The sequence below is a fragment of the Prionailurus viverrinus genome, chromosome C1 (genome assembly GCF_022837055.1).
Source record: "Prionailurus viverrinus isolate Anna chromosome C1, UM_Priviv_1.0, whole genome shotgun sequence".
In the NCBI taxonomy this organism is placed as follows: Eukaryota; Metazoa; Chordata; class Mammalia; order Carnivora; family Felidae; genus Prionailurus; species Prionailurus viverrinus.
In genome coordinates, this window is record NC_062568.1 from 206,017,239 (window position 1) to 206,045,138 (window position 27,900).

At 57.2% G+C, this 27,900-nt stretch overlaps 1 protein-coding gene across 1 annotated transcript; it reads right to left on the reverse strand.

Annotated features, from left to right (window-relative positions):
• Positions 1 to 1,277: 1,277 nt before the first annotated feature.
• On the reverse strand, positions 1,278 to 26,517 carry DRAXIN (dorsal inhibitory axon guidance protein). The gene is made up of 7 exons (XM_047871996.1): positions 26,429 to 26,517; positions 11,553 to 12,007; positions 9,062 to 9,252; positions 8,217 to 8,328; positions 7,702 to 7,791; positions 6,776 to 6,865; positions 1,278 to 3,050 (listed from the first exon to the last, which is right to left on the reverse strand). The coding sequence occupies exons 1-7, from the start codon at positions 26,449 to 26,451 to the stop codon at positions 2,938 to 2,940; spliced, it is 1,074 nt and encodes a 357-aa protein (XP_047727952.1). The 5' UTR covers positions 26,452 to 26,517; the 3' UTR covers positions 1,278 to 2,937.
• Positions 26,518 to 27,900: the final 1,383 nt, after the last annotated feature.

Below are 27,900 nucleotides of genomic sequence, written 5' to 3' on the forward strand. Positions count from 1 at the left end.
CCACAGAACCCCGCCCTCTCTTTTCTAAAGGAGCATCTCCTGGCCCCAGTGTTCCAGGGGAAGGAGCCTGAATGGTGACTTTGAAATGATCCTTGAGTATATGATGGATCATCGTCAAAGAACAGAACGCCTACTGATACTATCCTGGGAAACAAATTAGCTCACACTGGGGGCTTATTATGTGCCTGGCACTATTCTAAACATGCTCTAAGGATTTTACGTTTACTTCTGGCAAGAACTCTGTGAAGGGAGGGTCATTAACCCAGTTTACAGATGAGGAAATCAAGGCACAAGTAACTTTCCTAAGGTCGCCAAGGTGGTAAGAGGTGGAGCGGGCTGTTTGCTACCAGCTGCACTCCCACAGTCAAGAGGACAAGGGCAGAGTTCAGGCCCGGTTGTACATTAGAGTTGCCTGGGGGAGCCTTGGACACAAACGAAGCCCAGACGCAACCCAGATCAATGAAATCAGCACTGGTGACACTCTGCCGGTGGGCCTGGGCATCAGTACCTTGGAAAGCTCCCCATATTCTTCTAACGTGAAGCCAAGTTTGAGACCAGTGACTGTAGCAGGAACCTGTAAACTAGCGCCCGTGGGCCAAATCCAACCCACCACCTGCTTTGGGATAATCTGCCAGTTAAGAGAGGTTTTTACATTCATAAATGGGTTTTAGAAGATCAAACGAAGGCTAATAGCTTGTGACATGTGAAAATTATATGAAATTCAAACCTCAGTGTCCACAAATTGTTTTATTGGAACACAGCCTAAAATATTTAAGTGCCCTTTATGGTAAAAAGTTTGCCGAATCCTGGATTAGGGAGAATTGACTTCTGTACCAGCGAAAGAAATGTAAGATAGACCTAAGGAAGAACTTCCTGGCAGAGGGGTTTCTTAAACACAGGGGGCTCTGGGATCCCTAACTCTGGTGTTAGGAGCTTTGCACCCACAGACCACCTTGCAACCGCGGCAAAGAGCTAGACTCCTCTGAATTTCCAACCGTGGAACTCCCCTAGTAGACAGGGATAGTTCCACGGGGCCTTCTGTGTTTTCCATTGCTGACGTCCCCGGGCCATCCTATTAGCCCCCAGACACAAGCGATGCCAGACATAAGCAATGCTGTGCTTCCTGCCTGCAGCCACCCCCTTAGGGTTCAATCACAATCTCAGATCAGCCACCCCAAGTGAAGCACACACAGCACGGGCGTAGTCTGGTCTTAGCCAAAACTGCTGGTGGATTTCATTTCCAAACAGCCGGCTTTGATCTCTTTCAGTTCCCCTGCCCCGTCCCCACGCCCAAGATTCCTTTGCCCATAGAACTTGAAAGGGGAGAAATGAGCAAGGATATTTGGTTTCTCCTAGATCTGTCTGCTATGCTTGGTGCCAGACCTCTGACCCTGACTGATTTTCCCAATGGAGTAAACAGCCCTGGCATCACGGGTATGGTCCCTCTGGCGGGTGTCCAGGCCAGCGAGGAATTTGGACAGGGAACGCTTTTGTCATTTGCAACCTGGTTTGCCCTGGACCAGAGGGCTGACCAAGAATGAGGTGCCAGGTGTGTATAGGGGGGATTTCAGTGGCTCTCCTGAAGTGGCCCTTAGAGCCAGATCTGCTGGGAGAGATGTTCTGAGGGCATCGTGGGTCTAGCTTATGGGGGGGGGGGGCAGGTAGTTTCAGACAGCACCTTGACCTCAGAGGTACCTCAACTCCTCAGTAGGCTTTGCTGCAGAAGTGTGGTGTGGGGGTCTAGAGATGTCTGTGGGAGGCCTGGAAACCACTAAGGCAGCATGCAAAATGGGTGCATATTTTGAGTCCATATTGGCATTCGATTCTCAAAGGGCATGAACCACAGAAGCTTAAGAAGCTATCAGGGCAACGGCAAAGCGCATGTCCTGGGACATGCACTCTTGTTTCCCCCAAACACATCATATCTCAGAATACCAACTCCCAGAGGGCAGCGACCAATCTTCCCAAGTCATGCCTTACCGGCAAGCGGGAGCTTAATGCATGTTTTGTTTTTAAAGATGATACACCTTTGTCCAGGGAAGGAAGAGAACAGTTCGTTTTTGCAGACTTCATCACAGGGAAAGGAACTGCCAGGGAATGCTTCTTTCCCACTGAAAGCCCTGGGGAACCTGGGATAAATCCTTGGTTGTGGACAAGCAACCACCCTTTGGGCCTGGGGAACCCGACAGGCTTGGCCTGGGTTCAAATCCCGGCTCTGGCGTTTACTCCCTAGGACCTGGGTGCTCTCAGTGGGGTCCCCATCAGCATCAGCAGCATGCCCCCCCACCTCAGAGCTTGTTAAAAATGCAGAAGCGACTGAGCCAGAAGCTGCATTTGAGCCAGATCTCCCCGGGGGTTCTTACACAGGTTAAGGTTTGAGGAGCATTGATCTGGGACCCTGGACAAGTCATAACTAACTCTGCCTCGGTTTTCCTCACCTATAAAATGGTGATAATGCCCACTCTGAAAGGTCATTGTGATAACTAAGAGAGATAACGTATGGCACGCATTTAGCACAGTGCCAGGTACGGCAGAGGTGTTCCCGCGTTCACCTCCTCGGGTTCTCTGTCTCTGGGAGTGGTCCCTTTACGCGCTCAGAAACCTCTCCATTGCAGTGCTGAGGTCGGGCAGTAGAGGGCAGTCTCGACATTGCCATCGCGGAGTACGCGGTTCCCCCAGGGGCCGCGGGGGCCTCGTGGGTCCTCCGGAGGCCGGGAGGTGGGCGCAGGTGTGCCGCAGCTCGGCTCCTGGGCGGGGGCAGTTCGTCCAGGGCTCCCCTGCCAGGGCTGAGCGTCCTGGGCTGGCGCCTGCAGCCTCGATCATCTAGTCCCCATCCGATCTCGCACTGCTAGTTCTGAACAAATTGCCCGGCTTCTCCAAACCTCGGCGCGCGCGCGCGGTCCCCAGGCCGGCGGGGAGGCGCCTCGCGCAGAGCCGCTAGACGTTGATGAAGGATCCCTGGTCGCCGTTGGCCGTCTCCGGCTCCACGCAGCGCCCCTTCCTCCGTGTGACCCTGCGGTTCCGGTGGAATTTGGCATAGCAGCGCAGCCCTGAGCGAAGAGAGTCAAGGGGGTCAGGGGGGGCCCACCGCCAGGACCCACCCCTTCCTTCCCTGCATCGCATCCTCTGGGACCCCCGCCCCCACCGCCCCGCACACTTTCACCACCCCTTCTTTGTGCTGCCCTAAAACCCACCCACTCAACACACGGCAGCAGCCCGAGTGGGCTTAGAAAAGACAATGCGCGGGGGGTGGGGTGGGGGAGGAAGGATGCAGAGACGGAGCACAGGGGCTGTTCGGGGCCGTGAAGCTGTTCTGTGATACTGGAATGGTGGACACATGATGCATTTATCAAAACCCGTGGAATGCTCAATGCCGAGAGTGAACCGAATGCAAACCATGGGCTTTATCAAGACAGTTCTTCAATTGTAAAGAGCATACCACACTAATGCAAGATAACAGGGGAAACCGTGCAGGGGGGTGGGGGGAGAGGGCACAGGAGAACTGTATTTTCTGTGCAAGTTTTCTGTAATCCCAAAGCTGCTAAAAAAGATGGTCTATTAAAAAGTGTGTAAAGGGATGCAGATTCTGCCCTCCCCTATAAACCTCCTGTGGCTCCCCCTGGTACTCAAATAGAAATCCAAACTTCCCACTCTGGCTTACAAGACCGTCTGGGACCTGGACCCGCCTCCTGTCTGCCCTCTTCACTTCCCACTCTCCTCTTCACCAACTCCAGCCACACTCAGTCTTCTTGCTTTTCCTCAACACCCAGTCATGCTCTGCCCCAGGGCCTTTGCACTTGCTTTTCTCTTAGCCAGAATCCCTTTCCCAAGCTCTCTGCATCCCTGGCTCCTTCACAGCCTTCACGTCTCAGAGACCCTCCCTGACCACCCAAATTAAAGTCAGTGTGGCCCTTCTGGCCCACCAGTGGGAGGGTTTCTTAGCTGAAGGTCTCTCTGTCATGGCCACCAGCATCTACTGGGATACACGGCAGGTAGATGTATTTTTCATTTAAGGCCTCAGAAGGCCACATCCTCCTGGTGGTGGCAGGTGGAAAGAGATGTGAGTGTGGCCTGAGCAATCCCACCACTTCAGGTTAGGAGGGACCTCAGGGAGAGAGGACATTGCTACTTTAAGATTCACTTATGTCACCTTCCGGAGAATAAAGGAGCAAGCTGCTGGGTAGAGTTTGTGCTTAGTGGCCTAGAATTTACACCTGGGTCACTGGGCTTCCAGACCTGTGGCCACACAAGTGACACTTGGAAAGGGGAGGGGATTCACAGAAGCCCCTTCAGAACCCTCCAGAACCCAGGCTGGCCCTGACTGCTGGACTTAAGCCCTGGGCCCCGTGTTCAGCATTTCAGGATCTCTCAGAGGTCCTCAGGACTCTTGGTCCTCAGGAGGGTTCCTGGCCACCGCCTAGATCCCTCTGGTGTGGCATCTTGGTGACAGCCGCCTCCTGGACCATCTTTAATGAGCTGCCTGAGTTGTCACTTCTGTTCTTTTTTTTTCTGGAGCCTGAGTCTCCCAGGAGGAAGCAAGCGTTCCTTCCAGGACCGACCAGTGCCAGAGGGATGAGAGGAAAGGAGCAGATGGGGCTTTGGACGCCGACGTATCTTCCGGATGCCTGGAAAGCTGCCCCCTCCTGCCTGAAGTCCAGGGGAGGAAAGAAGGAAGGATTCCTGGATGGTGGGGCCACCCCCTGAGCACCCGGCCAGGCACCAACCAGGCAGGTGCAGCTCAGCAGGGCCGCATCCCCCCCACCTGGGCGCCCGGGGTTGGACCTGCAGGCCAAGGATTGAGATCGGACCTCAGAAGTGTTCTGGCCAACCTGGACTGGAGTGCCCTCCTGCCGGCTCCATACCTCAGCCTCCTGCTCTGTGAAATGGGTCCCCAACCCCGCCTACACGGAACAGAAGGCAGTTTCCCTGCACCCTCCCCACCCTGCCTTCTCCTCACCTCCCTGTCGGTCCTGTCTATCTCCACTCCTGTCCCTCAGCATCCTGCAGCAGGGACCGTGTCACTCTCCCACCTAACACCTGCCTACGACTTCCAATTCTAACTCAAACAAGGCTGACAACGTCCCATGTGATCCTCCCCGCTAGCTTCTCCCACCCGGCCCTTGGGCCACCTTCTCTGTTGGCCACTGTATGCCGGGCCCACTCAAACACACCAGCCTTGTTCCTGCCCACGGTCCTCGCCTTTGGCCTGCTTCTTGCCTGGGGCTCTCTCTCCGTCCCCACACCCTCCATCTTCCGGAGGCTGGTCCCCACTGTCCCCTCCAGTCTGTCCTTCCTAAAACAAGTCTGATCCTCATCAGACCACTTGGATTATTTACTTTACAGCCCTTATTACTTTCTAAAGACACCTTATCTCTTTATTTGCTTCGTATCCGCTCATCCCATTAGAATGGAATCCGTGGGTGCACTTTGCCGGTTCTCTTCGCCGCTGAATCTCGAGTGTCCAGAACGGTACCTGATACTCAATAAATATTTCTTGACTTGGGGACGCCTGGGTGGCTCAGTCCGTTGGGCGTACGGCTCTTGATCTCGACTCAGGTCATGATCTCACAGTTTGTGAGATCGAGCCCTGCGCTGGGCTCTGCACTGACAGTGTGGATGGAGCCTGCCTGGGATTCTCTCTCTTCCCCCCTCTCGCTCTGCCCCTCCCCTGCTTGTTCTCTTTCTCTTTCAAAGCAAACAAACAAAATATTTCTTGACTGACTAGACCGTGTAGATGTATTGCTTTCACCGCAGATAATTTTTGAGGCTAATCTGGGTAAAAACAGGGCTTGTATCTCAGGATGGTCAGTAGAGCGACTGAGACCAAATTCTCCCATTCAGAACACGTGAACACTGATTAGCTAGTGAATGATACCGAGCAACTATTGTTCACATTTGGTATTTTATCTTTAAAAGCGTACTTCTCTTTTAGAGAGATATACTGAACTAATCACAGGTGAAATATCTGTAAACTCCCAAGAGTTGCTTCAAAATCATACTGGGAACTGAGTGGCGGGGAGAAGTGGCACAGATGGGCAGTGAGTCTGTAAATCCTGATGCAGAATGATGGGAAATCCCCCTGGGGGGCTAATGGTTGTAATAATGATTTCTAACACGTATGTTTGAAATGTTTCAGAATGCAAAATTAAAAGCATTCCCCTACTTTTCTGGCTGTGTGAGTTCGGGCAAGTCACTTAACCTCTCTGTGCCTCGGTTTGCTGATGTGCGGAAGGGGGATCATAATAGCTCCCTTTCCCGGGACGCTCGTGCGGATTATGGGAGATGGCGTGAGTGAAGTTCTCGGCACAAGAGCCCGGCACAGCGGGGCGCACCTGGGCAGGTGGGAGCTCAGAAGAGTTAAGGACGTAGCTGGCCAAGTGCATCCTCCCCTGGGACAGTGCTGGGGAATCCACCCCACCCCTCGTTATCACACTTGGAAGGCCTCCCCAGGGATAGAATTCTGGTATGAAAGTACCAGCCTTCTCAGATGTGATCTTATTTAAAGAGATGCGCGCCTCTCCTCCCTTCTCCCACCTCCAGATCACAGGAGATCATGCCAGCTTGTATTTCAAGAGGTGAGAAAAGCACATCTGAGAACCGATGCCAGGAATCAAGACTAAATGAGTTCACAGATTGGGAAGGCACCGAGCAAAGCTGTTCTTGCTCATGTTTTCAGCTCCCAAGGCCCCCTTCCACCCTCTCCTTGGCCGCATGCCCCTCTGCCCACCCTCTTCAGAGCCCAGGGGACCCCTGCCCCCCAGGAGTGCGGGCTCACCTTCCATACACATGCAATCATCAAAGCATTTGTTGTTGAGGCCGCGGTTGTGGGGCGTGCAGAGATGTTCCCGAAGGTCACAGCAGCTCCCTGCTCACACAGCAAGTGCGCGGTCAGCCACGCTTCCCCGGACCCTCCCACCGCCGAGCCCGCCGTCCCACTAGACAGGAGATCCATCATCTCCGTGGCAGGGCCGTGGCCCGGCAGGGTGGGCCATCTGGTGCGCAAGGCTCCCTACTGGGACCACCTATGGATGCCATGGCCGAGGCCCCCCAGGGGCGGGTGGCAGAGACCCCAGCTGCCCCAGATGGGCAATTGATAGAGCACGGGCAGAGTGAAGGCGGTGTGGGATGGCCTCCCAGGGAGAGGGGGCAGAACAGCTGGGGGGGGGGGGGCGGGTGTGGAGCTGGGAGGGGCTTCAGGGACCATTGCTGCCAAGGTCCACTTTGACAGATGGGAAAACTGAAGCCCCTCCCCCCCGCCGCCTGCCTCGGGGGGAGCAGCAGGGGGGTGGAGGGGCGGGGGGGACCAAGGTAGACCCGAGACAGGGCTTTGCCCACCACACACCGAGCCAGCTCTTAGGAAGACTGTCCAGCTGACCCCAAATCAAGCCTTTTCTTTGCACTCAGGGTGAAAGCCATGTGTTGCAGAGGAAACGGCCTGTCCGGGAGCTGGTGGTCTAAACACTGGGGATGACAGGGTCCCTTTCCCTGGGTTGCTATGAGGAGCAAATAAAGTATGACAGCGCCACTCAGGAAAGAGGTAGCTCAGGTTTTTGTTATTTCTCTCCCTTTTAGGGCCACGGACCCACAGGCCCTGCTCACGTGCCTGGGAACGTCCCCACACCCGTGCAGCCTCCCCTCCACCACCCCAACCCTGACCCTGCACCCAGCCGTGTGCCCTGGAGGCGGATGCTGGCTCCGTACCTGGCAGGCAGTCTTGATGATGGTCGCACGGCTCACCCTCAGCCGGTGACGTTCCGTTACCATCGCTGGAGAGTTTAGCCCAGTGTTTCTCTGGCAACGAGAAGTTCTGCTGTCAGAAGCTGATGCCAAGCAGAGCAGAGAGACTCGGCACGGGGGTGCCGGGGACTGGGTGCTCACGCTGCCCCCAGTACGGTGTGGCGTGGACAGAACTGTCTACCTCGCTCTCTCTGCCTTCGTCTTCTCCTCTCTAAAATGGGCTCAACAGCAGGATGGGCCTAACAGTTTTGTTGTGTTTTTTTCAGGTAAAACAAGCCGGTAGAGGAAAACGTTTGCCGTGTGATCGGCACTTGAGAACAGCCTTTGCCTTGTGGGTGTCAGTGCCAATTTAGACGCCACGCCCTCCCACTCCGGACACCTGTAGGTCAGGCTGGGCTCACTGGGGCCCCCACCGTGACAGACAGTGAGGGGGGTGAGGGAGAACCCAGGAGTGGGGGTGGAGGGCTGGGCGGACGTACCTTTCTTCTTTGCAGAGGGCCAGACCTCAGGTTTTAAGTCTTCATAATCGGTCCAGTCGAACAAGGCCATGTCCAGTGTGGGCATCACCTCCCCATCAGGCCTGGGCTGAGCCTGCAGGAGGGACATGGAGAGGAGGGAGCCTGGAGCTCCCAACAGGTGCGAGTCGAAACATGGGACCCCAGAACCAGGGGGTTAAGGAAGGGCTCCTTAAGAGGCCAGCTCGTCCTCTGCTGGGCAGCCTGGAATCCCGCCCTGGGGACACGGGGACAGCTGCCTAAGCAGTTCTCTCACTCTTCAGCCACTACCCCAGTGGGATGGTATTAATGCAGACAGGTGAGTTATCCGCCAGGCCCCTGACGGAGGGACTGGGAAGGCATTCGTGCCTGCTCAGGGTTTCTACACCTATGCAGCCGGGGAGTTGGGTGAAGCCCAGCCACTCGCTTTCCTGTCCCTTCTCTCCTCTGACAAGTCATTGGCTCTGTAGCACCGTAAGGCCACCACTCAGTTCACCTCGCAGCCAGCGGTCTCGGGGCTGGATCAGTGCACAAGGACGTGTTGGTACGTGTGAAAATTTTTCCCCGAGGTCCCTGCTCTTTTCCATGCGGACCCGGTGTGCTGAGCTGGCACCTGCTCTCTTGCCTGTCCCTGGAGTGAACCCTAGGACCCCTTTGTCCCGGACAGTAGCAGCCCTTTTAGCACAGAGCGTCTGCCGGGCTGCAGCTGAGTTGGACAGGCATCAGGAGACCTGGTCTGCCTCTAGCCCCGGTGGCCTCATCCCGCTCCCTCCCACCCCTGTGCCTCAGTCTCCCTAAATATACGATGAGGCTCTTCTGGGGCCCCTTACCTGGGGCCACAGGGATGTGACAGGCAGGATCAGGGACTCTTCTGTGGCAGGTGCTGCCTCAAAGGTGGTTAGGTAGAGGATGGTGGGGGCCAGGCTGGTGGAGGATTCCTCCATCGTGGCATCCGGTGCCTGGTCTTCGGACGGCTCTGCCTTCTTCATCAGGGAGCTAGGACCTCGGACCAAGGCTCGGCCTGAGACACGGAGTGGGAAACACAGGAGCTTTATCTGCTCACCACCCTGTGTCAACCCACAGCACAACTCACATTTCCATCTGCAATCAAGGAGGCAGCAGGGACTATGTGACAAGCCATGGGCTCAGCCAACACTCCTGTTGCCCACCTTCCTGGGGAGGTGGAAACGAGGGACTGGGGTGGTGGGGAGAGAGGAGGGAGGTCTTGAATGAACTTGCAGTGTTGCCGCCAGGAGGCAGCCCAAGGATGCTCTCTCTAAAGCAGCATTCCGGCCAGTTCAAGTCAGGTTAGCGGATACAGCCGGGGGCGTAAGTGCAACAAGTGGGAACTGGTGGGATTGACCACGGAAGGCTTCCCGGAAGAGGTGAGGTGTGACTAGGAGAGGCTGAGAGGCACTGCAATGGGGAGAGGTCTTTGAGATGGTAAGATCCACAGTTTGTCACGTACAAGCAAGGGCTTCCTATGTGGTGATAACCATCGCCCTGTTATATGCTGGGTCCTTCCTTACAAGCATTATTTCATCTAACCACGGTAGGAACTCTTAGGAGGTGGGTGCTCCTTCAGGCTTCATCTATGGGGGGTGGTGTGGACACGGAAGCACAGAGAGGTTAGGCAACTTGCCTCAGGACACACAGCTAGGGGACAGCAGAGCCTGCATTCAAACACAGGTCCGTCTGAGCACAAGGCCGATGCTTTTGGCCACAGATGCCACCCCCCCAAGACCCATGGGCATTGGGGTAAGTTGAGTGTGAGGGGACAGTGTGCAGGATTGGAGGTGGTCAGGAACAAAGGGGCTCTGAGAGAAGCTGGAGGCCCCGGGCTCACCCTTGCCTCTTTTTTCTCGGGCAAGATCTGACTTTGAGTTTGATTGGGTCAGTTGGGGCCACCCCACCCTCCGGAAACAAACCCCAGAGAGTAGAAAGGGGACTTAGGGACCGTTGAATCTACTCCATTCATTTTATAGACAAGGCAACTGGGGCCCAGTCAGCCAGAGCTCCCCAGCAGGTCAGCAGTACCGGGCCTGGCCTCCAGCACTGTCCCCTCCTCCACTCACCCGCCACACCGACTCTCTTGGGGTGGGGGATGGGGGCCCTTGGCCCCATGGAGCTGGGGCCTGGAGTTGAGCCAGGATGAGTTCATGCCTTGTGAGTCCTTGAGGATGCCAGCCTCCCCCACCCAACCTGACCGTGACCTCCAAGGGGGTGGGAGGCTGAGTCTAAGCGGGGATCTCTCGACTGTGTTCTGTCCACTCGGGGGGTCTCAGGAGGCCTAGCAAGGAAGACCCCAGCGGTTGCAGGAGGTGGGGGTGCCCAGCCTCCATCACGCTCCTCTTGGAGAACACCTGCCCCACATTTGTGGCCCTTGGTCGGCCCCTGGTGGCCTTGGGGCCAGGTCAGGCAGGAGGAGCTGCCTGGGCCCAGCTGTTGGGACATGTTTGTTCAGGGACTGAGTGGGCAAAGGAGGTGGCGGCCGGGGCCAGGGGGCGGCTAGGCCCTCACGGGGATTTGGGGATGTGGGAGAAACTTAAAGAAGGTGACCAGGGCCGCGGGGGAGCACCCCAAGAGACAAACAGGACAGAGGCAGGAGGGATAAGGGCGCCACGTCTCTCCCTGGGTCATCCGTGTCCGGGTCAGGGGACGGTGACTCCACACTGAGAGCAAGTTGAGAATTAGCTAGTAACAGCTACTGCTCACGGCACGTGATGCTTGTCAGGTGCCATTCTAAGCATCTAAGGGTAGATGGAGCCCTCAACCTCGTTTTGCAAAAGGGGACACTGAGGCACAGAAAGGGGACTTGTCCCGGGCACGCAGCTAGAAAGCGGCAGAGCCACAGCCGAACTGGGGCAGACCTAGCTTCGGAGTCTGAGCTCTCAGTCCCCGCTCTGGGATTCAGAGTTGAGTAAGTGTTGATTAAGTCCCCTGGATGGGGACCGAACTAGTGTATCTCTACTCCGGGCTTATAGTAGGGTGGATTTCGGTCGGACCCAAGGCAGAGCTTCCTGACTTAGGAGGATCATTCCCACGCTCCACCACCAAGGCTCTCCCAGCTCCCGCCTCTTACCAGATCACTCCGACTTTTGAGAGACCCCCTCCCCTCCTCTGGGGGTCCACTGCCTGCCCTCTGTGGAGCCTCTGGATATCCTCCCCGGCTTCTCACACCATCGACACTTCTCCACTTCCCTTGTGCCCGCCCCCACCCCCCTCTTGGAGTCCCCTTGGCCATTGGGGTATGCCCTTCCCTCATCCCCCCACCCCTCCTTTCCATGGCAGGACCCCACCCCCTCGCAGACCTCCGGCTACCTCTGTGCAGTTTCAACCTTTCCCTGCGTCTCTTGAACTCCCTGCCACGTTTCTTGACCCTCTCTGACCCGGGAGACCGGTTCTCCTTCTCCGGGTAGGGCAGTGCCAGCCCCAGGCCCTTGTCCTCCAGTAGGCCTGCAGGACTCTGCCCGGGCAGCGGCTCCCCTGCTCCAGGCAGCCTGGAGGCCTGCCTGGTGGTGGTGACCACAGCCCCATCCTGAGCCCGGCCGGGCATGCCTGGGCCCCGCTCCTTCTTGCCCAGGCCCCGCCGGCGGTGGTGGCTGGCCTGAGGCATCCACAGTGCTGGGCCCTGGAGGTCGATGTGATTCTCAGGAAGGTTCCGAGCTGGGGTTCCAGGTCCCAGGGAGCCTGCCAGGCTCAGCTCCGAGAGCACCAGGAGGGCGAGGAACAGCATGGGGACAACGTGGGTGCTGGGCCCGGCCATGAGCTCTGGTCTGTAAAAAAAGCAGCACCATGAGCAGACAGCTCAACAGCCCTCCTCGTCCTCTGCTCCCCCACTTCTGCAAATCCCTTCACCCACATCATCATAGCCCGGTGTCTCTCAGCCCGGATGGAGGGGGACTTGGCCCCCAGGGGACATTTGGCAATGTCCGGAGACATTTTTGGTTGTCATAGCGGGGCAGTGCCACCCCTTCTGGGGTCAGGGATGCCGCTAAACACCCTACAGCTAGCACAGGATGGCCCACGAAGGAGGCTTGCCGGCCCAGGAAGACCACAGCGCCTGAGGCTGGGAAGTCCTTGTTTGATTGGCTTAAGCAGAATCCAGGTTCCAGATTAGTCTAGAATTCTCTTTGCACAGACCTCTGCCCTTTGCCAAGTCCCCCGGAATGAGCTGCGTCCTTCCAAGCTCAGAAACAGACCTGTCCTGCCCGAGGCTTGATTCAAAGCCCAACTCCGAACAAACAGAACAGCCTCTTTGAGCGCGTGCCACGGGCAGGAATCGGGTTCGGAGCTTTGCGGGAACTCCTATCACTTCGTCCTTTCAACAAGCCTCTGAAGTGGCTCCTAGCATTTTCTGGAACAGCCACTAAGGCCCAGCGAGGTTAAGCCACACCTAGTAAGTCTCATACATGTAATTGCTACGTCTTTGCTCTGCACCTCCCTCGTGGCTGTCCCAAGACCGCTCGGTCCCTGTCTTTGCTCTTTTCCTCTAAGGGGCCGGGAGGTTCTGACACAGCCCTGTCTCTGCCGGCGCTCAGCAACTTGGGAAGAAGCTTGGCTCTGACCCCTGCAGGGTGGGGTGAGCTGACCCTGACCTACCCTCAGGATAACCCTTCATTGCCCACCAGAAGCGGGGCCTCCTCAGGGCACACACTGCTCCCCCCGCCGCCCCCCTGTGGGAGGAGGAAGCAACCCCTGGGTGTTCCAGAAGACGTCGGAGCTAAGGCTCATGAGGCCTGTGGCTGGGGACGGTGGGGCAGGTGCCCAACTCTGGCGACCACCCCCTGTGGCCCCACCTGCCCCCCACAACCTCCCTGCCCCCGGCTCCCCCACCCACAGCTTCGCCTTTAGCCAACTCCCAGTGAGGCTCTCGGAACGGGCGGGGAGGGCAGGCCGGACAGGGAGGCCGGGGCCCCGCCAGGCTGACCCACTCTGAGGGGGTGGGGGGCCGAAGGGGGGGGGGACAGCTCCTCCCACCTTGCCTGGTCCCAGCATCCTTTATCCGGCTCTCCTTTCATTCCAGCCTGGAGTGCCCTGGTCCCCAGCAAGGCCCAGGCCCTGCCTCTGTGGCCCGCAGCTCCGATCTTGCTAGAACCACCGACTGAGAGAAAGAGGCCGTCCTATTTCCTCCCACCCCGGGGAGCCCCCTGCGCATGCATCCCGGGAGAGCCTCAGGAGCCGTGTGGGACCCTGGGATGGCATGGCGTGACAGCTCCTGTCTCGTCACACAGCCTTCCGTGCCTAAGACAGTAAACCATGAAGCCCTGGCCCGCCTTGCTGTCCACCTCAGTGGCCACACGAGGATTTGGCCCCATCAACCTCACCTCCAGCCTTTCCATAATGAGGGCTCTGGAGGCCGGGGCTCAGGCAGCCGGGGCCTGTGCTCCTGGGCTCCTGAGGCAGCTGGGCGGGAGGAGGGGGACCATTCTAAAGGCCTGTCAGTCAAGTATTGTTCTGCCCCCGGGGAACCCCTTGAACCCTGTTTCCGGGCCTGAGGCAGATGCAGACTCCTCTCCAGGCTGGTTGGCCAGGCTTCGCTCTGCCTGGGACTGAGAAAGGCTTTGAGGCTGTGTGGGATGCTGTCCCCCACCCCGCGCGGCCCTTCTGTCTCACAGGGACAATAGCCTGAGAGAGGCCCACAGAGTGCCCTCACCGGCAGGGGTGGTGGGAATAGAGAGGGGTGAGGCCGGTCACTCCAGAAGTGCAGGAAGAGGCCAGATGAGGCAGAGGAGGAGGGGTGGGCAGACCCACAGGCCCTCGTGGGCCAGCATGCTTGATGCAAAGCAGGTCGGTGACTCTGAGAGCCAAGGTGTGAGCTCGCTGACCCGCCCGGGGAACTGTCTCAGACGACAGCCCCTCCTCTGCAGAGCCGGAAGAGGAAGCCCATCGCCACACCCTCAGGCATCATGAGCCCACCTGTTGGCGTCTCTCTCTCCCACCGGGGTCCTGTTGCCAAGAGTCTTCCAATGGCCGTGGGTCTGTTTACGGTACCCCAGCTGGCTTCAGGGCCATCTTTGTTCCCGCCCTCCCTTTGCACCCCACAAATCATGCGCGAGCCAGCCTGGGACAAGCAAGAACGGATTTCAGTGTGCGGTGCCGATCGATGCACCCCCTGGGAGCCATTTCTCTCCCCAGACCTTATCGGCACCGTCCTGCCCCCAGAGCAGCTCGTACTGCTGACAGATTCCTCTGACCATGACCCTCGCCTGCTCGAAACTGTCCTTGGCTCCCTATCGCCTTCCCATTTAACGGCGACTCCTTACCTCGGCACTCAAAACCTTATATAACGTGGCCCCGACCTGGCTTTGCAGCCTTGACTTCTACTTCCTCCCCCTCACGGTCAACAGAGACTATTCTCCGGGCCCCAAACACACCCCACCTTTCCTATCTCTCTTCTCACTTGGGCTGTCCCCTCTGCCTCAAACAACCCCCTCCCCCCCCCCATCTCTCTCTGTCCAAATCCTGCCCGTCCTCTGGGGTCCATCCCAAATGTCCTCTCCTCCAGGAAGCCCTGTCAGTCCCCCAGTTACAAATGCTCCCCACCGCGCCCCCACTTATGTGTGTCCAGCTCCTGAAGACCTCATGTGCCATCTTGTGCTGGGGCAGGCTTTTTTAAAGACTGACTGGACAGAAAGATCCTAGGGGGCTCTGTCCCTCTCTTCCCTCTGTTCCTATCACATCTACAGGACCCTGCAAATAACAGGCACTGACAGTGGATGGGAATGGAAGTGGACTGAGCGCAAAGTGACCCTGAGCAGAAGAACATAAGTAAATTCCTAGGGTGGGGTGTGTGTGTGCGTGTGTGTGTGTGTGTGCGCGCGCGCGCGTGCGCATGTGTGGGTTTGAGAGAGAGCATGAGTACTGGAGTGAAGGCTGGGCATCCTGGCACCACTTTGCCCTGACGACTGCATGAAGCCCTCTCTCCAAGCCCACGGGATTTGTTCGCGGATCTTGGCACAGCCCAGCAGCTGAGATGCCAGCCTGGCAAAGCGCCTCAGGAAACGTGGGCCTGCTAACAGAAGTCGTGCCAGGGATCCACAGCGATGAGGGGCTCCAATCCATTTCTGTCACTCTGAAAGCCAGTTGGAGGCTGCATCACAAAGCGCCGAGCATCCAGGCAAAAAAGGGGCAGCAGGCCCCCCCCTCCCCCACCCCCATCAGCCCTGGAGGGTTGTCCCCGCCTGTGGCTTGCTCACAAAGTCCGCCCTTCCGGGCCCCCGGGGCGGATCCCCTCCCCAGCAGCCTGGAGTTGCCCTGGATGAGAATTGTCGAGGGGACTTCAAGACCATCCGCGACCCAGAGATGGCCCTCTCGTAACTGAGATCTAAGTGACTCATTAAAAGCAAAACAGAACAAAAGCAAATGTAATCATAGGAGCTGCCGCTGAGACTGATTTCGTCCACTTCTCCCTGCGTCCCTCCCCGCTGCCCTGCACAGCATGTCATTTTCTACATTTTTAAACTGAGGAAACCGAGGCTCCGGGAGGGTAAAGCCACACATTCAAGATGATGCAACTCACCCAGTGCACATGGATGGTCCTTGCACACCACCGACCGTGCACTGAGCTTCATCAGGGGTCACCTGCCTCCCCCACATAATCTGTCATTGCTGTGAGTGCAGTCGAGGCCCAAGAAGGGGACCAGGCACTGGCAGCTGGGGACGGGGAGGAAAGAACTTATCTCATGTCCTTAAGCTGTCCCTACACAGTGGGGACAATTGACTGGGAGCTGTCTCCATCCAAAGGCTGCACACGCAAACGAAGGCAATTAATTGAGGCTGGAGTCTACTGTGATTCCTGAGCCCCTCCCCTCCCAACAGCCTGGCATTTAGGGCCAGAAGACTAGGGGGGTTCCTGCCCCACCTGCCTGGCAGACAACTGTGGAGCTGGACTGCCCCCGGGGCATCCCAGGACAGCTGTAGGGCTCACATTCCTGCCTTGCTGATCAGCTCACCAGCCGCATGGTGGGTTGGGATGGGGGGAGGGGGTGGGGAGGAAGAGGGATGGGGGGGTGGGGTAGTAGGGCTGGCGGTGGGGGGTGGGTCTGATGGGGATCCTGGGCCAGGAATATCAGTGATGCTCTGATAGAGCAGAGGATTACCGAGCTCAGTCCGGGCTGTGAGCCAGACAACCACCCACTGGGAGAACTTGGCCCATCAACCCCTCTCCCTGACTCTGAGTCTCCTCCTCACGTGTGAAAACGAGACATCCGAGCCACCATATTTGGTAGAGATACTTCAGGGTTTCTTTAAACGTTTGATTCTAACATCACTTTAAAAAAAATATTTTAAACTATTCTGAAAGCTGTAGCAAAGACAACAGACACTCTCAGACACGCTCTCGACTCAAATTTTAACACGAGCACTGCTCCATCGTCACTCGGGCTTCTCCTGGGTCACCGAAGAGTGTTCCAGGGGCTCAAGGTGAGCAGTTGAAAAGAACCGTTATGGGGGCGCCCAGGTGGCCCGGTCAGTTAAGAATCCGACCCTTGCTTTCGGCTCAGGTCATGATCTCAAGGTTCGTGGGTTTGAGCCCCGTGAAGTGGGGAGCCTGCTTGGGATTCTCTCTCTCTCTCTCTCTCTCTCTCTCTCTCTCTCTCTCTCTGCCCCTCCCCCACCCCTCTCAAAATAAATCAACTTCGAAGGGAAAAAAAATAATAAAAGAATTGTTGCCATTCGCAACTACTTATGTACGCGTTCCAGAATTTTCTGGACATGACCGGCCAAAGCCGGTTAGAGGCCCCGTCTCCCACAGACCAGTGCAACCAACATCCACTGCATGCTTTCATGTCACTGAGGACGAGTTCTTTTTTCTTGCTGATTTACTTTTTTTTTTTTTTTTTACTTTTTTTTTTTTTTCAACGTTTATTTATTTTTGGGACAGAGAGAGACAGAGCATGAACAGGGGAGGGGCAGAGAGAGAGAGGCAGACACAGAATCGGAAACAGGCTCCAGGCTCCGAGCCATCAGCCCAGAGCCCGACGCGGGGCTCGAACTCACGGACCGCGAGATCACGACCTGGCTGAAGTCGGACGTTTAACCGACTGCGCCACCCAGGCGCCCCTTGCTGATTTACTTTAAGGCAATAGGGTAAATCAGGGGCAATGATGGTTGGTCCCCTGGCACGTCTCTGCAGGAGGCTGAAGAGAGTCTGGCTGCAAGTAAGGCTTGAAGCTGTGTCTGCATAAGATGGAGAAGATTTTGATTCGGGGAAGAGATTATTGGTGGGGGATGTGGGGTGCTCTGTTCGTAAAAGGCTGCCTTTATTGGTTTTATGTATTAGGACTAGGGATCAGAGTTCATGGGAAATGATGTGCACTGCTCAAAAAAGTTGGGGTGGGGGGAGCAGGGGAAGAAGACCACCATATCCGCAGGTGGGGTGGCCTCAAGGACCTTGTCCGCCCAGGGAGCCTGGGAATTTATGACCTAGAGTGACAAGCCTTCTCCATCTGTCTGACAGCCCCCCTGTGGGGGAGGGGTGCTGGGTAATATCCTCTAGGATTCGAGTAAGCCCCCAGGGGCTAGGGGCATGAATTCAGAGGACATACTGGTAAATGCTAAAAGGTAAAACAAATTATATGATTAACAACCCCATGCCAGGGCTGGCCCTCCCTCTCCCTCGCTCTTGGAGGAGGCCTGCTGTGCTCTGTCCATTTCTCTAAAGGTGGCTGACCCCTTGGGCACCAGTGAGACCCTAACCCACAGGGCTTCTGGGATGGGCACCTTGAGACCAGTACAGGGTCTCTTTGGGACGATCGCAGCATTTCTATCTTTTTAGACTTCTGCAGAAAAGAATGCAAGGTGCTGGGGGTGGGGGCTGGACAGGGAGGTGTCTTAATTCCTGCTATTCCTCTGGCCACAGCTTGGGTCTTGAAATGACCCTTTTCATGGAAACACCCTAACCCTCTCCAGCTCATAAGAAACTTGCAGGCAACCACCCACCGCTAAACCTGAGCAGGAAAGGACCTCTGACCCCTGAGAGGCCGAGAAACATCTCTGAGATCTTCCTTCCTCGAGAGAACCCAGCTGGGAAGGGACATGCTGAAGTCACCCCAAACAGACTCCCTTACCCTTGGGCTCACTCTCTCTGTTCTCAGGCTTCGGTGATGAGCCCTCAGGCTCACGGGGACATGGCCCGGATCCTGGGCACTAAGGGCTGGATCTTGTTCTTCTGAGCAGCAGCCCCGGGCAGGCCCGGCCTCTGTGTGGGTGCCCGCTCGCCACAAAACCCTGGCCATGTTCCCTGCCGTGCTTTGGGTGACTGGAACAGTTTCCCATGCTGCCCTTCTTCCTCTGCTCCTGCTCTGCACCAAAACATTCTCTGTTTTGTGGTCAGAAGAACAAATCTGGGGGCGCCTAGGTGGCTCAGTCGGTAGAGCGTCTGACTTTGGCTCAGGTCATGATCTTGTGGTTTGTGGGTTTGAATCCCAAGTCGGGCTCTGGGCTGGTGGTGGGGAGCCTCCTAGGGATTCTGTCTCTCTCTCTCTCTCTCTCTCTCTCTCTCTCTCTCTCTCTCTCTCTCCCTCCCCCACTTTTTCTCTTTCAAAATAAATAAATAAACCTAAAAAAAAAAAAGAACAAATCTGATGACTGGCTCTACGGCTTAAAACTCTTCAGTGGACATTTTTACAACCTATCCAGAAGACAAGGGATTAGCTCCTCAATGTATAAAGAGCTCTCCCTCACGCCCAGCCCTTGACACCCCGAGCCTGGGAGCCCTGGGGCAGCAATTGTAGGCCTAGAACCCCGACTCAGCAGTGCTTAGGACGGATTTTTCTCAATGCAGGAATCATCTCTGGTTTTACGTTCCCATATGTCCATGAAGATTTTAGGAATGTCCTTAGAACGGATCTGCCTGACTCCTCCCTCTGGTGCCTCGACCTCACCCAGGAGGCTGGACACTTTCTGGAATGGCTAGAAGTGGAAAATGGAGGTGGCCATCCCCAGGCCCTCCTCTCTCTGAAAATAAATAAACTTTAAGAGAGAGAGAACAAGCTGGGGAGGGGCAGAGAGAGCAGGGGACAGAGGATCCCAAGCAGGCTCTGCGCTGACAGCACAGAGCCAGAATTGGGCTCGAACTCACCAAGCGTGAGATCATGACCTGAGCCGAAGTCGGATGCTTCACCAACTGAGCTACCTAGGGGTGCCCCTCCTTCTGTCTTTGAACAGTGGGGCTCCCCAAACTGGAGCTCCAGCAGAGGGGGGGGTGCTTAGAGCTCCTGGCCCCCTGGGAGCAGATTCCTGTCTTCTTTAGAGGGACCTGACTCCCCAGGGCCTGGAAAATGAGTGATTTTGCTGGTTCAATCAAAATAGTCCTAGTGTAGATGAGAGTGGGGGAGGGGCAGGTGGGTGGGCTTTTCTCAAGGCAGTTCGGAAATAGACTTTGTCCCTCTAGCTGTTCCCACCATCAGAACTCCTTGGGAGTCATGACGTTCCTGTCTGCGAAATGGGTTCATCAGGCTGTCTTGAGGTATGATTATTTAGGAAATCAGTATTTCTTCGTGCCGCGTGTAGGGCAGAAGGGAGTTCCGGTGTGCCTGGAAGCAAGGTGCCTACTTGGGCCTTGACAGTCCTGATCTAGTCCCCACCCTCTCCCTGTCCAATAGGAAGAGGACACAGAACAACCAGAGCCCCACCTACCCTTCCACAGGCCTTTGAGCCAACCCAGCCTCCCGCAGAGGACTCTATCTTGAGGGAGGCGGTGGGAGGAGGCGGGGTGGGGAAGCACGGGCTGCTGCTTTGCAGTGGAGACTGTAGGGGAGAATGACACCAGGCGGTCACCACCGGCTGAGCCCCTCTGGGTGCAGGACCTGGAGGTCACGTAAAGGAGCCCGCTCCAGTCTCAAGGAAGAGAGCTTCGTCTCTGCTCGGGAAACTGCCAGTCCAAATGGGGATACTAACCCTGGCCCTAGGGAGTTCCCAGTGTCACAGGGGAGATCCACGTCTTGCCTTGGAGGGCTAGGATCTAGGGAGGACTCCCAGACGGAGAAGAGAGACACCCCTCCTGCCCACGGGGAGCTCTCAGTCTAAACAAGGAAAGCGACTCTTGCCCCAAGGAAGCCTGCAGTCTGAAGAGGTGGACTCAGGGGCGCCTGGGGGGCTCCGTGGGTTGAGCGTCCGACTTCGGCTCAGGTCACGATCTCATAGTTCACGAGTTCAAGCCCGGCTCGGCCGCTGTCAGCGCAGAGCCCGCTTCGGGTCCTCTGTCCCCGCGCTCTCTCCGCCCCTCCCCCACTCACGTGTGCACAAAACCAAACAAACCTTAAACAAAGAAATCAAGAGGTAGATTCATTTGCTGCCCTGAGAGGTTCCCGATAGGAGAGACATACCTCTGGCCTTGGGAGTTCCCATAACGTGGGGGAAAACATACCCTTTGCTGGAAGGAGCTTCTAATCTGCAGGCAAAGACAGAGTGCCTGCCCTCCAGGTGTCCCCACTCTGACCTGCTGGAGAGGCCGGAGGTCCAATGAAAGCTCGAGGCACAAGCTAGTGCTGATTCAAACAGGTGTCGGCCCAAATCCATCAAGCTGAGCCATGGGAGAGCCCCATGGAGCAGGTGGGAAGAGCTGTGTGACCTTGGGCAAGTCATTGAACCTCTCTGAGCCTCGGTTTCGTCTGTAAAATGCCAGGGGTTGTGGAGGAGGAGAAGTAAACGTATATAAAGTGAGCAGAACCCAGTCCGGGCGGGATAAGCAGTAGCCCTTGTTATAATGGGGCTCTTTTATAAAAAGAGAGAGAGTGGGTGGTGGGTGGAGGGGGGGAGAGGGGTTGGTCCTGGAAGCATTTGTGCATCTGTGCCTGTGTGTGGGGGGGGGGGGGGGCAAGCGCAGGTGGCCATGTCCTCAGTCCTCAGTGGGGTGATCGATGGTTTCCTGTGGGGTGGGACAGGACAGGCCCAGGCCAGCCTGGAGAGGACCATTGTCTTGGTAAATGAGGTTTGGCTTCCCCGCCGGGGCGGCCCCATCTGCTTTTATTGTTTCCAACAGTAGCCTTGGGAATTCGCAGCCCCCCCAAGGCCTCACACCTCAAAAAACCTACATAGGGGTGTGGAGTTGGGGGCCGCCTCAGAGCCCCCGCCCACCCACCCAGAGGCTCCCGGCCTTGGGCTTTTCTCTCCCAGTGTCCCACGTCTACCTCCTGAGCCAGCGTCCTGCCTCCTGCTACATTATAGGTAGCCACTCCTCTCCCCGCTCCCCAAACAATCCTCCGCCCGCCCTCCCCTTCCCCAAACTTCATTATCTCGGGACCCAGACAATTTAACACCACTTGCTTTTGGTCAGACCCATCACTTAATCATCAAGTGACAAAAATGCCCGCTGTTGGCTCTGGCACAGGCCAGCGTGGGGCAGAAAGACACCTGGTGTCAGACAAGCCTGGGGATGAATCCTGGCTCCGAGTGCTTAATAGCTGAGTGACCCTGAGCAAGTCAATTAACCTCTCTGGGCGTCAGTCCCAGGTTGTCTGAGTATCATTTATTGGCCATTTACTAATCTGGGCCTAGAGCGTCAGGTGCATTATCTAATTTAGCCCTTTGAAGTGGGCAAAAATGACTCAACATGGGGCCAAATTTGGAGGGATTTGCCCAAGGTTACACTGCAGAGGGAGTGGTAAGGCTGGGACTTGATCTCATGGTTGTCTGAGAGGCAACCGTGCCTGTACTGTCAAAGGCAGGGTCTCTGACCACTCATGTTACCCTCAGTGACCCTCAGTGTAGACGCTGTAACTGTCCAGGACCTCTTGTACTGGAGGCCGTAACACAGAGCCCGGCACAGAGAGAGCCTCTAAGAACTTGTAGTTTCTACAGTGACTTCATCTCAACTGCTCTAGATTCTAGGAGGGGCCTTATCCCTTGGACCCCCCCACACCCATCCAGTGACGTGTACCAGATGGTCAATGCCGGACCACGGTGTTGTGTATGGAGAGCTGTCAAAGCTGGGACCTGCTGGTGGTGAGGGCGGCCTGGCCTCTAGTGGCAACGGTTCAGCCACCCTCCCGTGTCCTTCCTGGGGATGGCCTGTGTCCTTCCTGGAGATGGCCTCTGCTCAGTTGGCCAAATGGCCCACTCAAGAGGAAGGGCCAACAGAAGACGGGCAGAGGGGCTGCAGTGGGAAAAGAGGCAGGTCTCCTCCGAAAGAGCCAGAATAGGGATGCTCATCTAACACCCCCCTTGGGAATATGCCCAGGACCCTCTCTGGAGGGAGCGCCATTCTCCCCAGGCTGTAGAATCAGGGAGGCCAGGATGCAAATCTCTGCTCTACCAAATTCCTGGCTGAGACCAGTGAAGGAACTCCCTCCAGGTCACGTAGCTAGCAAGCCATCAGCCGGAATTCAAACCCATTCTGCAGGACTTGGGCAATCACTTCCCTCTCTATAATCAGGCACAGATATCCTCATCTTCCAGGGAGAGGAAGAACCCAGTACCCCGGGGGTTTTCCAGGAGGCTCGTTCCCCCTCTGACCTCCCCAGCTACGGTCTTTCGCTTCAGGGTCACCCCTGCCCCTGGCCTGGCCGGCAGGACCCGGTGGGACCCAAGGATAACCTGTGGCTTGCAATTTTCAGGTCACTCCCATCCCCTTGACCAAACGTTCCAGTCGGTACAACACGTGTGCGTGGAGCACCTACTGGGTGTCCTGGGACCACGAACGGAACGAGACCCAGCCCCGCTCAGGGGAGTGCAGGCCACGCGAGAAGGGGAGGCAAGGGGGGAGCAAGAGGGCTTCCCGCAAGAGGGGACATCTGACCTTGGCCTGGAGAGAGGGCAGGCTTCGACTGAATAGGGGCAGGGGAGGAGACGTTTCAGAAGGAGGGAAGAGCCAAAGATGCAATGATAGTGTTGTGGGTGGCAGGTGGAGTTGTTAATTTGGTGCCAACAGGGAGCCATTTGAAGGATTTAGGGCTGGGGAGAGGGGGCAGGTTGGACGGGCGGAGAAGGCACTGTCGTTTTCGTGTGGGTGAGGGGCAAGGAGCGAATTTTGGAGGGGTCGCAGAGGCTGCCGAACTGGCTTTCCCGAGGAGGCAGAGCGGGCAAGGGCGCCCTGGGTTGCCAAAGCCGGGCCTGTCCGCCAGGCGGGATCACGAGCAGGAGGCTGGATGCGGTGCGCCTGTGTCCCTAGTCCCTAAGTGCCAGCTCTGGCCATGGCTGAAAACAAGAACTTAGCCGGGGGAGCCTAGAACGTGCTGGCTGGGAGGAGGTTACCCTCTGCTGAAGTGGCCCTCATTGAGCCACTGCTGGATTCCGGGGGGGGGGGGGGGGCGTGGTGTGTCCCCTGTTATGAGGACACAGATGATCCGGTGGTCAGAGGGTTTGGGCAATTACACAGCAGGTCCAGGATACAGCAAGACAGTGCCCCCAGGGGGAAGGAGATGGCTTGTGTGCAAGTGCCATTAAAAAAGAAATCGGTGCAAGACAGAGGTTCAGAATTGGGAATGAGTCACATGGACGCCTCACGATGAATGACCAGCTGTTGGCAACATTGTCACAGCGACACTCATCTCACTTTGGAAGCAGAGACCCTATTCACCCTGACTTTTTAAAACTGCTTTTAGGACAAGCAGAGAGGAGGAGCGAGAAGAGGGGACGGTGCCTGTGACAGCAGGAACCCTGTAAATGGGTGGGGGCGGTTGCAACTGTGACAGCCACGCTGGGGGGGGGGCGGGCAGGGAACATTCAGGTTTCCCTGCAGTGTCTCTAAGCCTTGAATTGGGATCCATTTCCCCCCCTTGCTGGGGAGCCTCCTCCCCACCCCAGCCAGGGACCGAAGCCTCCCCCACGGCCACCAAGTGTGTCCTGTGCTGGCATCCAATCTGCTTTTTTTTTTTTTTTTTTTTTTTTTCACTGTTTCAACACACATCCCTGTGGGTAGGTGCTGTTATCCCCATTTTATGAAGGGGGTTTCGAGGCTCAGGAAAATGCATTCCTTTGTCCAAGATCACTCCCAGGGCCTCTGTCTGCCTGATCCCTGGGGGATGATGCTGAACCGCACCGGGACACTTCCTGCGGGCCCCGGGCTGGGAGGAGGGCAGCGGGGAAGGTGCGCTGGGCAGGAGACCCGATGGAGGCGAAGGCCGAGGGAATCCCCAGTGGAGGAAAGCAAGAAGACTTGGCGGGAAACCCAAGAGCCCTCGCATCTCAAACCCCGCAGGCAGCCGAGACCCCGGTGCGCAAATGGAGAAAAAGCCAGCGGAGGAAGAGGGCCAGAGCGGGGCCGTCGAGGTTGCTAGGGCGCAGAACCGCCCGGGCGCGTGGCCGCCGGCGGCGCAGGCAGAGGCGCACGCCGAGCCTCCTTCCCCCGGAACACACCTTAGCCCCCCAGGCAGCCTCGAAAGGGGCAGGAGGACACGCCTGTCAGCTCTGCCCGGGGCGCAGGGAGTCTTCGAAGCTTCTTCGAATGGTGGCGGATTCTCCGGTCCGCTCCCGCGTCCTGGAGACCGCCCAGAGACTCAGAGACAGAGAGACAAAGAGAGACGCGGTCCCAGAGGGAGAAGGGCTAGCGCGGAGGAGGAGGGAAGGCGAAAGCCGCGACCCAGAGAGGGCGGCCAAGGCGCGCGCGAGGCAGAGTGTCAGAGCGTGGAAAAGTAAGCGTCCGGCGGAAGGTGGGCGGGCGCGGGGGCCGGGAGCAGAGCCTGGAGCCCAGCGGTGACGCGGCGAGGGGCGGAGGCGGCGGACACACGGACCGACGGCTTCGAGGGCCGCGAGGGCAGGGAGGAAAGCAGCATCCTCACCTCCAACCACAGTCCCCCGCGCGCCCTGCCCCTAACCGCGCCAGGTAGCCCACCTTTGTCCGGGCACGCTACCAGGTGAGGAGGAAGGGCGGGGCCAGGGGCGGGCCAAGGCCATGCCTTACCTGTCCGGCCGGCGGGGCGGGGGCCGAGGGGCCCGGGGCCGAGCGCCTGCGGGAGCCGAGCGCAACGGAGGGCCGAGCTGCGAAGCGGGGACCGCGAGGAGAGGTGCGCGGGCGGCTGGAGGATGTGCCCAGGCTGAGAGGGGCTGGAGGGAAGGGGAGGGGGCCGGCGCGCGGGAAGGGGCGGGCGCGCGGGGAGGAGGCGGGGGAGGGGCGGTGGGAGTTGGCCCGGCCGCCCCCGGCTGAGGCGCAGCCCCCGGCCCGGCTGGGCCCTGCGCGCTCCCGGCCGGCGCGCCCTCGCCAGCTGCACTTGGCGTTCCGGGCCCGCTCCCCAGAGGCCTAGCCGCCGTCGCCGCGAGGGCGCGGGGCAGACAAAGGAGGCAGACAAAGGCGGGCGCAGCCGGGCGGCCGAGCGGGCACGGGGCGAGGCGAGTCCACTCCTCCCGGTGCGTAAGAGCCGCCTCGGTACTGCCCGGAGCGCGTGGGACGGGCGGGGCGCGGGCAGCGGTGGCGCATCTGGAGCGGCCCCGCCGGGAGCGGGCGACAAAGGGCCGCGGCAGGGGGTCCCCGGCGGACCCAACAATGGATCGGAGCTGAGCGCTCAGCTGCGGCCGCGTCTGGCCGGGCAGGGGCCGGCCAGGGGCCGGCCAGTCCCCAAAAGGATTATTCCGCCCTGGCTGTCAAATGGGACGGAAGAAATGCCCGGTGCGAGGGAGGCGGGACGGGGCACCGCGGAGCCTTTGTAGCCTCGGAAAGTGCGCGGAGCAGGGGGCGGGGTTCTGGAGAGGTCGCTCTTGGTTGTGGGGGGTATAGGCGGTCTTCAAACCGTTACCAGGTGAGAATCCCGGGCCTTGACGGCCGCACTAGTGTGTCTCCCCCGGTACACACCCTGAGAGGGAAGGGAGAGATACAATCCTCCTACCCAACGCGCGCGCGCGCGCACACACACACACACACACACACACACACACACACACACGGTCTTCCTCTCGCCACGCCCCGTCCAAAGTCCTGGTGGTGTTCCCGTAGCCCGGCCCAGCTGGGACAAAGCCAGCCCCCAGGGCCGGCTCATCCATCACCGCGCGGGGCGCCGTGTCCTAAAGACCCTGGGAGTCCGGGAATGCTGTGTTATGAGTCCCGCGGCCCCCATAACTCACGGCGGGGTCAGCGGGGCCACAGGCACTGCCAAGATCAAAGAGCTGTTGGGCAGGACCCGGGCGCGCGTGAATCGCGAGTCTCGCCTGGAGCCCAGAGCTCGCCCAGCGGCTTCCATTTCGATTGTTTTCCTCTTCCTCCAGAGTGTGGCAGTTATGGCTCAGAGGTTTAAGGAGCTCCGTTCTTGGGTCAGGCCAGATACCTGGGCTCAGCTGCTGATGCCATTCCGGGTCACCTGGGGCAGTCGCCTAACCTCTCTGAGCTCATCTTCCCCAACTCTTAGGGTTCAAGGATTCTGTTGGATGCAAGGAGATAGCGTTCCTAAGATCCTGGCCCCATGGGAAACACTCTAGAAAAATGACCTGCTATTGTTATGTAATAGTATCAGCCTGATGGGCACCAGGATGGACTGTGTTCTGAGCAGAGACGAGACATGACCTGACTTGGGCTTTAGGGACGAAGTACCAAGACATGCCACAATGTGGGTGAATCTTGAAAACACTACCCCCAGTGAAACAAGCCAGACGTGAAAGGCCACATGTTGTATGATTTATATGGCATGTTCAAGATAGGCGAGCCCATAGAGACAGGAAGTAGACTAGTGGTTGCCTGGGGCTGGGGGAAGGGGAGACGGGGTTTTTCTTTTTGGAGTCATGACAACGTTTTGGAATTAGATGGTGGTGATTGACGCACAGTGCATTAAAAACCACTAAATTGCATATTTTAAAGGGTGAACTTTATGGTTTGTGAAATACATCTCAATAAAGCAGTTATTGTTATTATTTTTAAAGTAGTAGTCAAGTTGGATCAAGGGTTCTTACTGTGTGGTCTGGGAGGTCAGCAAAACACTGGGGAGGGAATGGCATGTATGGGCTCTGCCCTGGCTGAGGTGTTGGAAGTGCCCAGTGCTGCTGGCCTAAGGTCAGGGCCCTGGCTTGGGTCTGAGGTTGGCCGTGGATCTGGGGAGCTGTATAGGTCATGCCTCACGCCAGAAGACCAGGTGAGGGAGGGGAGGAGCTGAGTGTGGGCCACATTCCCTTGCCTTTAGGCATCTCTGGCAGGGGGGATGCAGGTCCTTCCTTAGGGCACCTTGGGGACTGCCTTGGGAAATGGAGATGGGGAGGGGGTGCAGTTGAGGATGTTTTAGATGGGGTTTTGAAAAGCACGGTGGCTGGTCCAGAGGGTTTGTTCTAGGGGCTTAGACAGTGTGTGCAGATGTTAATATCATTGCCATAATAGCACGAATTGTGCATTTATATGCCAGGCATTGTGCACTTTATATATATATATATATATATATATATATATATATATATATATAATTACATAAAATTAATATATTAATTAATATATAGTTATATATAATTTTATTTTTTATTAAAAAATTGTAATGTTTATTCATTTTTGAGAGACAGAGACAGAGAGTGAGTGGGGGAGGGGAAAAGAGAGAGAGGGAGACACAGGATCTGAATCAGGCTCCAGGCTCTGAGCTGTCAGCACAGAGCCTGGCCCTGGGCTTGAATCCACGAACCGTGAGATCATGACCTGAGCCGAAGTCAGATGCTTAACCACAGAGCCACCCATGTGCCATATGTATATATATATATATATATATATATATATATATATTTGTTTATTTATTTTGAGAGAGACAGAGATAGCAAAAGTGGGAGA

Excerpts from the sequence above, each read along its gene's own strand:
- DRAXIN (XM_047871996.1), bottom strand. The coding sequence starts at position 26,451 with ATGGCATCAGCAGCTGAGCCCAG. Across the intron at positions 12,008-26,428 it reads GCATCAGCAGCTGAGCCCAG|ACCAGAGCTCATGGCCGGGC; the intron begins GTATCTGGCCTG and ends CTTTTTTTACAG. Across the intron at positions 8,329-9,061 it reads TCACATCCCTGTGGCCCCAG|GCTCAGCCCAGGCCTGATGG; the intron begins GTAAGGGGCCCC and ends TCCCTCCTGCAG.